The following is a 16,119-nucleotide window of genomic DNA, read 5'->3' on the forward strand; positions in this document are numbered from 1 at the left end:
ATAATTGACATTTAAAATGACGTCATCGCAATGACAAATGTGTAGAAAAGGGGAAACCACTGAGTTAAATGTCGCAAATTTGGATCTTGTAGAACCAGTTCAGTTATAGTATGTTACATGCTTCGTATTTTGAGGAATGTAAGACTTGCCTGTCTCGTGGGCCAATGTATGACGTCATTTATGTTTTCATAATGTTCTCTCACACAGAGAAACACGTTCTTTTCAACTGGCCGAATTAAAACAGAAAAGTGTTTCATATGCACTTCATTTTGGGTTCATTGGTGCTCTTTTTCAATGAAGTTGATGGCTACGCATTTGAATGTGAGAACAGAAACGCGTCCACGGTCGCGCTTCCCTAATTTCGCTTTCACTGTCTGAGTCCAGTCCAGTGGTAAGTAAGCCTGGTTACTCACCTTCGTTGTTTAGTATGCCTTCGCTCGATTTTTGGCTAGTAGAAAGCTGTTCTAAAGCTGTGAAATGTTGGAATGGATCCATTTGTGACCCTAAAGAGAGCTTCGGAAGTTGACTTGAAGCTGTGCATCTTCTATCAGAAGCGTAATAAGCCCAAGGACGATGTAAGAGAGGCTACGAGTTACAGCAAAAATTTTGTTTACGAAGCGATGACTAAACGAAGAAAGTGCAGGGACGTAGCAAAAAGAGAGGTTATCGATCGTCTGGTTGATTTACTTGGAAGAAATGACGATACTTGTATTGTTTTACGTTTGGAAACCATATGAAGGGATCAGGCTTGGTCGAACAATGGGTCGAGAGTGGACTGCTTGGGCCAAATGCAGCCGAACATGTCATGGATGGAAAAGCCTACAAGAGAGCTATGCGTGCCCACAAGATTACTCTGCAGTCATTGTGGCAGCTGCTGATGCCTCTTCTGTTAGAATTCTGCCAGAAATCGTACCCAGATCTCTTCCGAGAGGTATCTGCTCTTGCTTGCTCTCCCGAAAATGCTGCAGCACTGATAACATCTCTGAAGTCACCATGAGTGAAAAAGATGCTCGACGAATTCGTCGCACAAAGATCCGAGGAAAATGTCAACTTCACGTTTTGGTGGAACTACATGGAAATGGTATCTGTTCTCCTCATGTTCATTCGGGCTCAGAGAGAGGGGATATGGGACCTGTACTTGCACAGTTTCCGCCACATGTTGCCATATTTTTTCAGATATGACCATCTGAATTATGCAAGATGGGGATCAGTGTACATTGCAGAGATGGAGCAGTTGCCAAAGGAAGTCTTAGAAGAGTTCAAAAAAGGGAACTTCGTTGTCAAATGGAATGAAAGCAAGTTCAACCAGGTCAGTCCCGATCACAGCCTTGAATGGCTGAATGGGATGGGGAAAAGAGGTGGAGGAATCGTGGGCATAACCAAGACGTTATCAGCATTGAATGGCTGGATAGGATAGGGAAAAGAGGTGGAGGAATCGTGGGCATAACCTAGACGTCATCAGCATTGAGTAGGTGAGCTCTGTCCTATAACCTAAGGTCACAGATAGCTGAAAATACACACGATGTTTGGATTGCACCAAGAAGACAAGTTTTCTCACAATGAATCTACTACTGGAAGGAAAGATCGTGACAAGAAGGATGAATGTTCATTGCTCACAATTCTCAAGCAGTTCAAGGTATTTTCACCACCAGAACATCCAACCTGTCTTTATAACATTGCCACTAAAGATCTTGTCACCGATGAAATTGAAGTCTCGCTGTTAAATACCAAAGAGCTTGGTCGGCAACAAATGAAAGAATTTGTGGAGCAAAGCTTGCCAAGTGTCTCTCAACAGCAGCAAGATAGATCATCAGAAGTGAGATTCTGGGACACGATGCACAAGAATAACGCTCCAACTATTGACAACTTGTATCAAGTTGTAAAGAGCAGCAAAGAGAAAAACAAAACCACAATTTTAAGAGCCGACCGAGATGTCCTTCAACGCCTTATCATTGCTTATGAAGCGGGGCTCAAAGTTGATCTCCAAAGTGTGCTAAAATAGGAGTTGATGCTTGTACCAGTCGCGTTAGCAGAGATGAATGGCAGTCTCAGAACTGGACAGAAATCTGTCTCAGCAGACTTAATTACAAGTGGAATAAATTGCCCAAGTGAAATAGGGCTTCAAGGCAGCTCAGGTCTATTAATAGATTGTCTGGCATTAGTTTCTGCAATTGGGAGACCATCTGGTGCTCAAACGTTTGGGGACTTTGCAGAGAGCTTTCAAGCAGCAGTTCTTCAAGCTGGATCCCGCTATCAGCAAATCGACGTCATATTTGATCGGTATCAAGAAGATTCCATCAAGTCAGGAACGAGAGAAAGACGGACAAAGTTCACTCGCCCTATCCGACGTGCTATTGAAGATGGCAGTGTCCCTCTCCCTCACAGTTCGCCAAACTTCCCTGCATTGCCAGATGACAAGTCAGATCTAGCCAGGTTCCTATCGGAACACATCATTGTGAACGCACCCCTAGACAAAAGTTGTTGTAGTTGCTGGAGGATTTGTAGATGAAAGGGAAGTGCAACTATCAGAAGGAGGAATCGACCTGTCTGCGTTAAAGGCAACCCACGAGGAAGCAGATACACGTCTGATGGTTCACTGCGTCAACAGCAGTCTTGACAACGTAGTTGTATCGGCAAGGGATACGGATGTCTTGTTGCATCTTATCGCACATGTCCCCCACTCCCTTGTCCTAACCTGTACATGATGTCTGGAACAGCCACAAAGCGAAAGTATTTCAATACCAGGGCTGTCTACGAAAATCTCTCAGCTGGTTCTGTATCCCCTCTTCTGCCTTTTCATGCCTTAACGGGTTGCGACACAACGTCCTTCATATGCAACCGTTAAAGAAATCAGCTTGGAAAGTATTCCTAAAGCGACATACACTTCTTTCCTCTCTAGGAGAGGAAGAGCTAACCGAAGAAAAGATGAAAGAAGTCGAGGAATTTGTTTGTAAAATGTACAAATTGGATAGCATTGGATCAGTTGACGAGGCCCGAGCTATTTTGCTCTCGAAGAAAGGCAAGCCAGAGGCACTGCCACCGACAAGTGATGCTTTATCACTACATGTAAAGCGTGTTTACTATCAGGCAACTGTATGGAAACCAGCTCACTGTTCAGAGCCTCATCTTCCAGATCCTTAAACATTAAGGTGGAAGAAGATCGCTGATAACAAACCTCAACCACTCCCAATGACACAAGATCCGATTCCGAAAGCTTGCCAGGAAATAATCTCATGCTCATTCTCTACTGGATGTACAAATCTCCGCTGCAGTTGCAAGAAGGCTAAATTGTTTTGTACCAGTGTTTGTTGACAACAAAGTCATCAAGTTAAGGTTTGAAAAATAACCCTTTGGAATGAATTTTTCCGATATTTATCCGTAACAGAAGGCATAGTCTTTAAATTGGTTTCTGAGGCAAAAACACACGCATTAGCATTTACTTTACGGCAAATGTATAAATGAGTATTTGCTCACAGGGAAACTTCTAAGTAATATGCTTGTATTTTAAAACAAAATGAAACCATCCTACTCGGTGAGGGTATACATATAGATTAACACTCATAAGGATCTGCAGTAAGTTTCAGCTATTAGCCGCAGGCTTAATTGTTTACCCACAATTGAACAACTAATAAAGCCAGCAGAACGTAAGGTGTGTTTTCATTCAGTACTCAAATTTTGTGACCACTAACAGGCAGGAATTAACAAGTAAGTAAATATATGGCTAAACGTGACGTCATTAATGACGTCACATGTTGCTTTGAATGTATTCTGCAACGTAATCGAACTAATTTAACTGGAATTAGACGGAAGGCAACTTATGTGGTATTCTGAGGTGCAAATATAAAGCAGACGGCTTAGTATCTAACTTATTTTGCAAAGTTAATACAACAATCACGTCATTTTCAATGTCATTTTTGTGACGTCATTTTGAGGCTGAAGATGGCAAAAAAAAATTTGGTAACAAGTATTTTCGTTTTCAGCACGTCAAATTACTTTAAAAAATTCCTGTTACCAACTTTTACTAAAAAATGCCTCATAACTTTCAAATTCTCTGAAAGTCGTCTAGTCTATGAAGGCGCGCCTTTGTAGCGTTGCACTTTCGTCCTGCGTGGCAGACATGTCTAACACCTTTTGACCAATTGTATGTGTTGTTGTTTCTTCTAATGAAAATTCGTTGTGATCGTGTCCTCTGAGATTATTTTACTAGGGGACGGGACGGTGTTTGCCAGCTGAAAGCTCGAAACCTATCAATTGTGACTTTTATAGGGAGGGTGTTTTGCCGGATCTTTCTGCATGTTCCGAAACACATTTACAGCTGCCTTTGAAGCTTAATATTGTTGGTAAGAAGCTTTGTGAAGTGTAGTGTATTCTATTATGTTGTTTGTAGTAATGGAGTGAGTAATTTTAAATGGCTCAAGTTTACGAAACCATTTCGACATGTTCATCAGCAATCTAAGTATTGTTGATCGTGTTACTTTCAAGCGGCACGAACTAAGCTGGTACTAGTTTGTATAGTCCACACTGTTGTGTTTTGCATTTTGCAATTAAGATCTGCCTCCGTCACGGGCATAAAGAAACGCTGTCATGCCGACAGAACAAATTTTCACTCAGCTTATTACTACCTTGTATCGCCAAATGCCACCAAATATACAGCTTGCTATAGAGCAAAGCAAAAACAGTAGTTTTGAAATAAAGTGCAGGATTGCAAGGATTGAAATTGGTTACAGTTCAAGAAATTTGAGTTTAGTTCAGGATGTCAAGAAATCGAGTTTACCATCCTTTTGACAGCTTTAACTTTCGAGCCTTTATTTTGTGTGATATTTCTTTGCTTCTATTAATATTGGCAATGATTTCTACCGATTTTAAAGTAAGCTTGAAGTAATCTCCTGGGCACAATCATGAAAACAAATGTACAATACATTTCTCTGGAATGTTCCCTACCAAGCACAGTCTCTGAAAATGAATTAAAATAGGTCACCATGCTTGCAAAAGAGATATGATGTACCAGTCTTACCCTATTTTGCCAGGTCTTATAAATAGTACTATTTATTTATTTTATCACTCTACATTGCATTTTGCAGTGGCTGGAAGGTACAGTTTTTTGATGAACGTTGATAGGCATATATGAAGTTTTGAGCATAACGAACAACATAATAAACAACTTATGCAAAAGAATCTAAAATAATTCAAATGACATACAATCAAAGCGTTCCTCAAGTTGTTGGATTTTAAGGTCTTAATTTGTGTCCACGAGTGACGTTTTTGTTTTTGATGCTATTAAATAAGTGTAAAATTCTGCACTTGAAGGGTTCGCAATATAGTGCTAAGGAATCACCGGTAAAGGTCAGTGTTGTTTGTCCTTCTTTTCTTCTTTTCCTCTGTCGTTGACTGGCTACGTTTAAGCTGTTTGTTACGAAGCAATGTCTTGTAGATACGCAGTGTATATAGTCATCATGTGAGGCTGCTTCAAGAAGTGCTTGCCTAGGTTTCCTTTTCTATGTGGCTGGTACGTAATAGGGATACATGCCAATGCCTTGTCATGTCTTCATTAGGTGGCATTGCCATTATCTCTTTGTGCCAGCTCTTGTGTGAGGAACATTGCCATTCTTGTTATCTTCTGGAGAATTTATTCATATTTTTGGATACTTGAGTTTTTTTGTTCTTTTAATGTAAAAACAATTAAAGCAGGGGAAAACGGTTTGTTTATCTACCTGTATTTTTGTTCTCAAGGATGTCGTTTATCCGGCGTCGACAAAACCAGGATCGGACCGGACCGGACCGGATGACGGATCGGATGACGGACCGGATGACGGACCGGATCACGGATCGGATGACGGATCGGATGACGGATCGGATAACGGATCGGATCACGGATCGGATCACGGATTGGATCATGGATAGGATCACGGATCGGATCACGGATCGGATCACGGATCGGATCACGGATCGGATCACGGATCGCATCACGGATCGGATCACGGATCGGATCACGGATCGGATCACGGATCGGATCACGGATCGGATAACGGATCGGATCACAGAAAAAAAAAAAACAGTTTTAAAGAAAAAAAATTCCCCCAAGAAAATCAAATCACTTATAAGATAATAATAAATAAAAAATAAAAGTGGAAAACTAAAATATGTTAAATGAAAATACGAATCCCGAATTTGACGCAATGACATGTTAATTACAGAGAATGACAAGAGGTCGTTTAAAAAGCCACATAAGCGCCTAATTTACGACGAATTTAAATTGTAATGAACAGGCAGATGTAGTTATATTTGAACGTTAGTTGGCTCGAAGCTTGCGTGAACTCCCATTCTTGGTTTTGAAATTGTTGTTAGTATCAGTAGCTAGTTCTCGGCTACATTTTCGTGTCAGATGTGAGCGTTGCAGTTGGCGTTACAGTTAATGAGAGAACTTACGTACGAAAGCTTAAGGACATGGCTTACTTTAAAAGCGCTACGTCACGATTTGCGCATCTTGAAAAAAAACTAGTCTAGTTTTTCAAGTTCGTCATTTGCAGTCCTCGTTAATCTTTGCTATCCTTAACCGTATAACGATCCTCATTCCGTTTTGATTTGCTCTTGCCTCTTAAGTGTTTCCTATCCTAGAACACGATCATGTTAAGGTTTTATTCTATTTAAAGGCATTTCTTTACGACCCTAAGAATGACTCTGAAAATCGTGACGTAACTCGTAAAATGTTGTTTATTTTCGGGTTGCGTTATCGTTCACACTATCGATGTTATTCTTGTGATTTTTTGTAAAACAGTTGTATTTCCTTGAAATACAGATGGTTTGTCTCGTTTTATTCCAGTGTGAAATATCGTATTCCAAACTCGCATCTTGTAAAAGTATAGAGTTGTCTCAGACGGAAATTGTTTGAAATCATCAGGTGTTTAATTTGTTTAGTGGTTTTAGTTTTCGTGTTTCGATTCATACGTTCGGCCTATTATTACCATGCTGACTCGTTTTATGACTGTCTACCTTTGATGCAAGTGAATATACGAATTATCATTTATCTGAACTGCGGAGAAAGATATGAAGACATGATTGATCATCGCAATCAAAACCCAACAGCCTGAAAAAAATTCATCTGTGACCAGCTCCCAGTTGGCTGGATATTATAAAAGCATAAAGGAATATCTCGTTCTGCTCACAGTAGTCACTCTAGTGTAATTTGCTCAACAAAATTTTGAATTTTGAATTTTGAATCTTCAATTTTCAATTTTGAATTTTTTACCTTGATCCGATCCGTGATCCGATCCGTGATCCGATCCGTGATGCGGTCCGTGATCCGATCCGTGATGCGGTCCGTGATCCGATCCGTGATCCGATCCGTGATCCGATCCGTGATGCGGTCCGTGATCCGATCCGTGATGCGGTCCGTGATCCGATCCGTGATCCGATCCGTGATCCGGTCCGTGATCCGATCCGTTATCCGGTCCGATCCAGGTTTTGTCGACGCCGTCTTTTATCACTTGGTAAATGTGATGTAGTTCTCATCAGCTAAACTTTGCCACTAGAGATTCTGTCTGTTCTGTTTTGGTTTCATTGTCAGTTGAAAATTATAGACTTTAAAAACTTAGGTCTTGATAAGATAGTCATACTCTTGCAGTTGTTTCTGATTGCATTTTGTTTTCTTTTAAATTTCCCTTTACTGAGGAACAGCTTTTAATCTGCAAGGCTGTATCTTATTTTAAAACAGTCAGTCTAACTTAAAATATAGTTGCATTTGTATGATTTTGTGTTTAATAATAATGCTTTGAATTTCTGTTTTTTGCAGTAATGGATGATCATCATGGGTTGGATGATGGAAAACATACACAAACCGAAGAAAGTCTTGGTAGAGAAGGGACTAGGGATGGTGAGCATCAGCCCTTACTATGATATGTATCAGTTGCCATGTGTTGATAACTTTTTTAGAGTTGTGTCTTGCCAATCTTAAGGAAGAAGTGATTGTACAGTACCACTTTAATGCATAGCTTAATATCCTTGTGTATCCATTAAACTAGTCAACAACCTATAATTTGTTCCCACTAGAACAAAATAATTTTGTTTTTAAAATTGATTTAAAATAAAATTCTCAATTTACTGGTAGTTTGGGAGGTTCTGTGGGATATTATAGGTTAAGGTATAGATGTATGGCAGCGATACAAACAATTTCTGCTACATGTTACACAGAAGATATTTGCATATCATATGTAGCATTTGTCGCAGTGCACATATTTTTTCTATTCTTTGTTGTGACTCTTATTTAAAACCCCAAAAGCTGTGAACAAGACAGCTTCTAGCAAGTTGAGCTTTCTGTGTTAGCAAATAAAAACCTTAACTTTTGAAGTGCCATTTACAAAGTAACCAACAGCACTAAAATGACAAAACTGGTAAACGATACGTGTACAATTGCCCCTACTGTATTCTACATGTATACTTACAGCCTGCAAATCACTCACTTTCTTTCCTGCAATGGTTTGGGGCACAGCAAACATAAATGAATTAAGAGAGGTTGAGGAGTCGAGGAGGCAGAGTAAAGAAAACTTTTGGACGCCGCAAAGCTCTTAGAATGAGCTTGACAGCTATTAATGCAGTGTTCGACACTAACTGTCTTGCTAATTTGCCCTTTGGGTAACTAGTTCTGTTTTTGTTGGTTCCCCATGTGTCTTTTTAGTTTCCTATCTAGTAGACTTTTGTTGCCCATTAGCACTCATGATAAAATTTCAACTTGCAGAAATGCTCAACTCTTTTATAAACTTGCCTTCTTGTTTTGGTGTTGCAACAGTGATTCATTGGGTGATTAATCAGTCATAGAGTACATCCCTCACAAGATTTTAAACATCCACGAACTGTGCCCACGCATTTTGATGAGACTCCACTTTTCTGACAAATAGACCCAGTGAAGCACTTTTACTGGTCAAATACGATGAACCAACTGTCATGAATGAAAACATAATTCATGCCCTGAAGCACATCATTATCATTAATATTATTGTTATTATTTTTGTTGTCATCGTTGTTGTTGTTGTTTTTATTATTGCTATTTTTATTTATTATTATTGTTATTATTAATAATTGTCTTTTTAACAGTATATTAAGCAACTGCGAAAAAGATGGCTCAGCCTGTACCTGTAGTACCCATTTTGTATTTGTAATCACACATTAATAAAACTGCTTCTCTGCTTCACCAGAGATCAGTCGGGGAGTAGCTTACAATCCTGAAAACAGTGCCCCATTTCTTTTTGAGTCACAACAGTAAAACTTGTAGCCAAAATATTGCAGTACCATGCAATTTGTGTGGAAAGACTTTGACACAAAAGTTATTTCCAAATACTGTTGCAAAATGCATCTTTGAAAATTCAAGGAGGTTATCAAGCATTTTATAGTGTTTTGAGAACTAGGGATTAGTGCTTTTTATGGTTTGCACGATCACTAATCGACCAGCCACTCTGATTTAGCAAGCTTTGGAGCAAGCCTCTCACAAAATTTGGGTTCGTGGCTTGTTTCGGAAATGAGAGTCAATTATATAGAAACTTTCAGTGAATTTTAGAGTTGAGTTAACATGTCTTTGACCTTAATACTTCAGAACTTCTGCTCAAATGATTTCCCCGAAACTTGGGCATGGTTTATATTAAGTCAAAATAAGCTGGTTCCAGAAATTGAGTAAAAATATGCCAGCAAAAGTTTTTTTACTGGTAGTGTTGTTGTGCAAAAAATGGGGTCCAGTCAAACACCAGTAAGAATAAAAATATTATCCCCAGTAAATGGAATTAAGTAACATTATCACCGAGTGAAAGAGAAAATATTTCCCAAAATTTCTTAGCCAACACTTCAAAGCCCCAAAATTTATGTTGCAAACTTTGACATAGGTGAGTGTGGCCAGAATAACTGCCGAGCCACCTTAAGTAATGATGAAATGGAATTGACCAATAGAATAACCATGATAAGAATGGTGTTATGCTTTTGATACAACAACAAACAGTGGGGCTTGACTTTTCAAAATTACAGAAAAACTCAAATTGCATCCAAGGCCACCAGATCACAGTTTTCAAGCAACATACATTTAAATAAAATAGAAAGGAATTGTTTACATTTAAATAAATAGAAAGGAATTGTTAGCCAAATTAACTTTAACTAAGAATAAACTTTTTAAAAATAAAGAGGTTTGCTATTAAACAGTTAAAAAACAGTTCCTTTACATTGCTATTTGTGGAAACATAAGAATGAAAAGGGTTTGTCAAACACAACTCGATACCACCACCACCACACATAAATTATGGTACTCTCCCATGTAGATGTGGAAGGAAAACAATTTGTTTTTACTCTAAGAGGAATTGGAGTTTGCAAGCCCTGACAGCAAGCCCTGACAGTTGTTCAGATTGTTTTCTTTGGAGTTAATGACGATAAATTGATTAACACCAAATTAATTAAGAGGGCACTCAACAAGCAAATTGATGGCATTTTGTTGGGTTCTTCATTAGGCTGTTGTTGTTGTTGTTTTTTATCATGACAGAACTCAAAAATGATATTGTTCGTAAAATGCTTGACAGTGGCCTTATAAATGAGTAGTTTTGTTGACGTTAGTTTGAAGATATGTTGTTGATGGACAAACCAAATAAATCTGACATGTTTTATGGTCAACAAATTTGAAGATGGCATGATCCATTTCCTGGACATTTCTCTGAAAAGAACATCCATTGACATTTATAGGAACCACACAAACACTGGACAGAATGTCTTGTTTTCTAATCATGAACGTTGACTTCGCAAAATTGCTTGGGTTAGAGCCTTGTTGCACCAGGCTTCTCGTATATGTGAAATAGACTCTCTCTTTCAGAAACAAAGAAGAATGATTAAAACGTTCCTGTTAGGGAATGGCTTTCCTAAATCTGTGGCTTCTAATCTTGTGAGGTGTTTCAGACACAGTAGCTCGGAACCTAGACCATCTTATCAATAACAACAAGACTATGAGTTTTAAGGATTTGAAATTGTAATGTGGGGTTTGAGACTGGCACTAGTTTTGCTAGCCTAATGATATAATTTTGAAAGCAGATTGGAGCTTCTCTGTGAGCCTGTCCAGGAATCCCCATCAATGTCCCAGACCCAAAATGACATGTACTTTTAATTATTACTTCATCTCATACAGGAAGTAAGTGATGTCTGAACAGTTTTCATTGAAGTGCCTTGAAACCAGAACCAGAGTATTAACAATATTACAAACAACACAGCAAAGAAAGTACAGGACGCAAAACAGAGCACAGTGATGCAAACCCAAATGCAAGTTTATTTTGAAACCAAATTGAAAATTGCTATGTAGAACGAGACGGGTAACAACCACAACTGGTGGTTTGCTATTTGCATGAAAAACTAGCAGACATTAAGTTGAAGGAAGTGAGTTTATAGAGAAGTCCATTTGCATCATATTAATCAAAAACTGGTTTTCTTATTTAGGTATAGAAACACAGTATGTTAAAAAGTAGTTTCTTAGAAATCGATTTTGAAATAAAAACTAGCGCTAAAAAGTCACGACGTTTCGACCTCTCCGAGGTCATTTTGAAGTGAGTAAACTTTTCTAAATTAGCATACAGCCATAAATAAATATGGTAAAAACAAGTTATAATAGATAAAAATGTGGCGAACGCTAAAATCTGATAAAATATGTGAAAAGGTGTTAAAAATATACAATGGAAAAATAAAATAATCTCAGCAAGAATTGCTCTAAACAAATAATTTGGCACGAATTGAATCGCACTGTTTGTTTAGCGTTAGTTTCAGTTCTGTCATTAAAAAAAAAAAACATTTCAGAAATAAGGCAGTCAAATTTGTTCTGACACTTTCTTAAGATTCGAAAACTCTGTGCGATGTCTTCTGGCTCCATATCGTGCTGCTCTCTAAAGTGGTTTCCGATTGCCGATCCTTTGTGTTCTTCAATTCGTTGGTGTAGGTGTCGGCACATGTAGCCGACATAGCCTGCATCACACAGGCCACACTGAAATGAATACACCACGCATTGTTGACTCACAAGAGGCTGCTTGTCTTCCCTGACCTTAATTTCATCCTTGATCTTTCTACTTGTGTAAACTGGACTAATATCTACGTTGATCTTCCGACTGAGGTCAGTCAGCTGTTTACGTACTACGTTTGCAGATTTCTGGTCCTTGTAGGGCAACACGATTCTGACTGGGGCTTCTCTTTTATCAGCCACTCGGGTATGTGAATCCTCGGACACTTTTGATTCAATAAATCTGCGAATGGTTGACTGCACAAGGTCGTCAGGATAGCGCAGTCGGGAGAAGATCTCTTTAAGGCGTTCACATTCCTCGTGAAAAAACTTCCACTTTCAAAATACAGTATGCATATTTATAATTTGAATTATAATAATATTACTGTTGTACTTTAGATTATAATTCCAAAGCTCTTTTTAAAAACTGATTTCAGTTTCATTATGTAGTTTGGTGCTTTGGGCCCAAAACAGCAGCCTGAAAACGGTCCTTGTAAGTTGACAAGCCCTTGAGTAGCCAGGAAGTTTCAAGAAATGGGTCGTGAAGAGGCAAAGGGCCGACTTCAGACACAACTTAAAGCGAGTTTCAATTATTCCAGGAAATTTATTTGACTTTCGGTAGGAGGAAGGTAAATTCCTAAAAATAAACATAAAACGAATTACTACAAATAATTAACCGAAGACGGCAGAAAACTAAGAGGAAAATAGAAACAGACGATAAACTAAAGGGCTTACCAAAATGCTGGCAACGGGGTTCAGGGAACCAAGAAGATGCAAGTGTACCGGAAAATAAACTAGCATTGAATGGACATGAAAGGATAACACAAATACATACACAACGAAATTTACATACGAAGCAAGAAAAAAAGCATGCAGAATGTGAAAAAATACGTTAACATACGGAACAAAAAAGGACACAAAGAAAACACGAAATAGCCGTGAAAGGCCCCTTCACAGAAAGTGTCAGTTTTCCACAATATTGTTGTGTCTATTAAGGAAGTAAATCCCTATCCATATTTTTAGTAGCCTTGGCCAAACCATACCTGGAGGCATTAGATGATAGGATCGATGAGGAGGAGGGGGAATTAGAGGAAGAAGAAGAAGAAGAAGAAGAAGAAGAAGAAGAAGAAGACGACGACGACGACGACGACGACGACGACGAAGAAGAAGGACAAGAGGATCAAGAAGAACAAGAGGAAGGGCAAGAAAAACAAGCCAATTATGAAGAAGACCTCTACAGAAAGTTAATAGAGGATGAGTTTAGTGACAGTGATGTAGAATAATCAGTATTTTGTAGATCTTTTAAATTTTTATCAATATTTCTTTCACAGATGTATTAATAAGTAATAATTAAGTAAATAGAGGATGAGTCTGAAATTGCTTTGATTGTTCTACATTTACAACAGCTTATTCAAATTAGCCCAAGCTCAAAGGCTGAAGAAAATATGTCATTACCTTTTTTTTACTAAATGAACCACAAATCACTGTGTTGTCTGTGAATAGTTTGTTGGATCTACTTTTAAGGGACAAAAGAGTGACAGAACTTTTCATCGTTGCAATAAGAACCCAGTCACAGTCGTGCATGACTAACTGTGGCCACCTTCCTTGGTTTAAATAAGCTAATCAAAATGCATGAACTAGGTATGGTGAAAATATCAAGCATCATGTAACCTGTTGGTCAGTCGACAACTCCACCTCTCACATTTCTTTTCATAATTATTTTGGATTTGCCAGGTTTGAACGGAAGCCATAAGAAAGTTGTTGAAAACATGTCAAAAAATGCTGAAAAAAAATTAGTTTGGTGGCCTGTGTTAGAAGTGTACCACTGTAAATGCAATGATAAGTATTTTATTAGTATGTTCAAAAGGCATCTACCTGTCAAAAATAGAATTTCTCAAACTAATTCTAACTTTGGTTATTTTTGCCTTTGTAACAATACAAATCTCAAGATTATAGTGGTTTTACAACACAGGCTAAAAACAGGCCCTAAAATATAATTTTGGAAAATGTTTGGATAAAGCAACGGTTTGTATCATCGTGGGCATTGCAGATAATTCAAGCCAATTAAGAGGCCCTGCGCCTAAGAAACGACCGATGATTTCCGGCTAAAAAATAAAATCGGCCGATTTTTATCTCCCAAGTAGAGGTTACCGAATACTATTTAAAAATGAATTTCTTTTGTTTCAGTTTAGCTTTAAACCAAAAATATCGAGTCGCAAACTTTTTCCGTCTGATAGCAGCAAAATCAGGCCGAAAATAAGCCCCCGCAAAATACTGTTCAGAAATCACTATCGCAACGCAAAATAATGAGAAAACTACACAGTGTTGAAGAAAAAGGCCTTTTAATGCAATATCATTCGATAAACATAGAAAAATTGCCGAAGCGATTAAAAAATAACGTTTCAGATGTTGCATACTAAATTAGATTGAGCGTTGGAGCTGATTTTAAAATAATTATTTCTCAAAAGTCCAACGCTGTTGATAGCAATCACAGTGATGAATTAGACATTGGAGGGATACACATCACGTCTCTGGAAAAACATTTTTCGGCCAAAGTATAATGACCTTGTACAAAGCGTTCAAAGTTACCGTGTTTACCGTTATCCTGCCACTTCGGCGAAACACTTTTCTTTTGCCAATACGGCCGTGGATAGCGTGTTAAACGCCACTTTAAACCTCGATATTTTTGGTTTAAAGCTAAACTGAAACAAAAGAAATTCATTTTTAAATAGTATTCGGTAACCTCTACTTGGGAGATAAAAATCGGCCGATTTTATTTTTTAGCCGGAAATCATCGGTCGTTTCTTAGGCGCAGGGCCTCTTAAATCCCAAAATAAAACACCACATAGCGCTCTGTGGTGTTTTGAATAGGTCACAAAGCGCTCCGTGGTGTTTCAATAGGCCACAAAGTGCTCTGTGGTTTTTCGACTACTACTGCTGTTTTCGTAAAGCAAAGCGAACTAGGAAGAGTTAGAAAGCACTCCGGCCATAAAATCTACTCGACAAGAAACTTTCTGTAATAAATGTTCGATGCTACAGGAGACGGCTTACCGGCCCAAAAAGGTTCAGTCAGTCAGCCTCAACAAAGCTGAGAAGAGGGCTTTTGCGAACCGCATTTCGTGTGAGTACGTGACAAGATTGGGAATAGAGAAATATTGCGCAGATTGAGTGGTAGTTTTACAGCACCGAAACTAAAATTGGTTACACTGCTTCTCAGAAATTTTGTTTTGCCTCTGTAATATCATTGAACGACCTGAACGATTTGAGGATAATCAAAGCGCGGAGTTTAATATTGGCTGGCCGGGAACACGCAGTTCGCAAACCGGAGAGCAACCACTGTTTAAATCTTCGATCGAACTTTCATGTTGAATTTGAAACTGAAAATACACTAAGCGGTGAATTTCCAATAGAAATCTTCTGAGGTAAATGCAATTCTTGCAAGTAGTCGCTGCATATTTACGGTCAGAGTCACTCTGGTTTAGAGTAAAGACATACAAAGTCAAATGCTGCTTCCGTAGGCTACCCATCCAAAAATCAATTTTGCTCGAAGACCGAACTGCAACGGAGTTTAGTTACCAGTCTTATGCTGCGTGTTATTGGATAGAACGCATGATATGATTGGCTTCGTATATCACATTACGTCAGAGGACATGTCTGCCACATAGGACATAACTGCAACGGTATATCCGTACGAGCACCAACGTGGCGGTCGGAAACCACCAGAAACATATGTCACTGAGTTTTACCACAAAAGCGTGAAATTATTCCTCGAGAAACTCTAAAACATTAAAATAATACTTTTTCTAAGATATGAACTGTTCAGATAGCCAAGTTCCCCGAAATAAGTCACTTTTTTAACCATCATGACAGCTCTCTAGGCCGTCATGTAAATGCCGCGTCATGCGAAAGCTTAGAAATTCAAGCGTAATGTATCACAAAACCAAGAACCCATTCGGAGCGAAAATTTGTATCAATATTAGTTTTCAGCTGCTCTTATACATCATTAAAGTAAAATTTCAGGAAGATCAACAGTTTTGTTGTTTGAATTTTAGTTACGTCATGTGAAAACCAGCTATAGAAACTACCTGTGGTGGTCCCAACACAAAGACACCTTCTACGAA

At 38.5% G+C, this 16,119-nt stretch overlaps 1 protein-coding gene and 2 long non-coding RNA genes across 3 annotated transcripts; all 3 read left to right on the plus strand.

Annotated features, from left to right (window-relative positions):
• Positions 1–947: 947 nt before the first annotated feature.
• LOC149104952 (uncharacterized) lies at positions 948–2,002 on the plus strand. The gene has a single exon (XM_089272302.1). It carries the CDS (start codon positions 1,523–1,525, stop codon positions 2,000–2,002), a length of 480 nt encoding a protein of 159 aa, XP_089128428.1. The 5' UTR covers positions 948–1,522.
• A 2,255-nt stretch (positions 2,003–4,257) lies between these two features.
• On the plus strand, positions 4,258–11,204 carry LOC149104953 (uncharacterized). Its single transcript, XR_016201682.1, has 3 exons — positions 4,258–4,340; positions 7,790–7,870; positions 11,144–11,204. It is a non-coding gene; the product is annotated as an uncharacterized LOC149104953 (long non-coding RNA).
• Positions 11,205–11,812: 608 nt separating this feature from the next.
• On the plus strand, positions 11,813–13,375 carry LOC149104954 (uncharacterized). The gene is made up of 2 exons (XR_016201683.1): positions 11,813–12,536; positions 12,944–13,375. It is a non-coding gene; the product is annotated as an uncharacterized LOC149104954 (long non-coding RNA).
• Positions 13,376–16,119: the final 2,744 nt, after the last annotated feature.

Source organism: Orbicella faveolata, unplaced genomic scaffold, assembly GCF_042242905.1.
Source record: "Orbicella faveolata isolate gen_17 unplaced genomic scaffold, um_ofav_v1 contig_34, whole genome shotgun sequence".
NCBI classification, from domain to species: Eukaryota; Metazoa; Cnidaria; class Anthozoa; order Scleractinia; family Merulinidae; genus Orbicella; species Orbicella faveolata.

What these genes read in the sequence shown, in the direction of transcription:
- LOC149104952 (XM_089272302.1), top strand. Translation starts at nt 1,523, where the DNA reads ATGTTTGGATTGCACCAAGAAGACAAGTTTTCTCACAATGAATCTACT.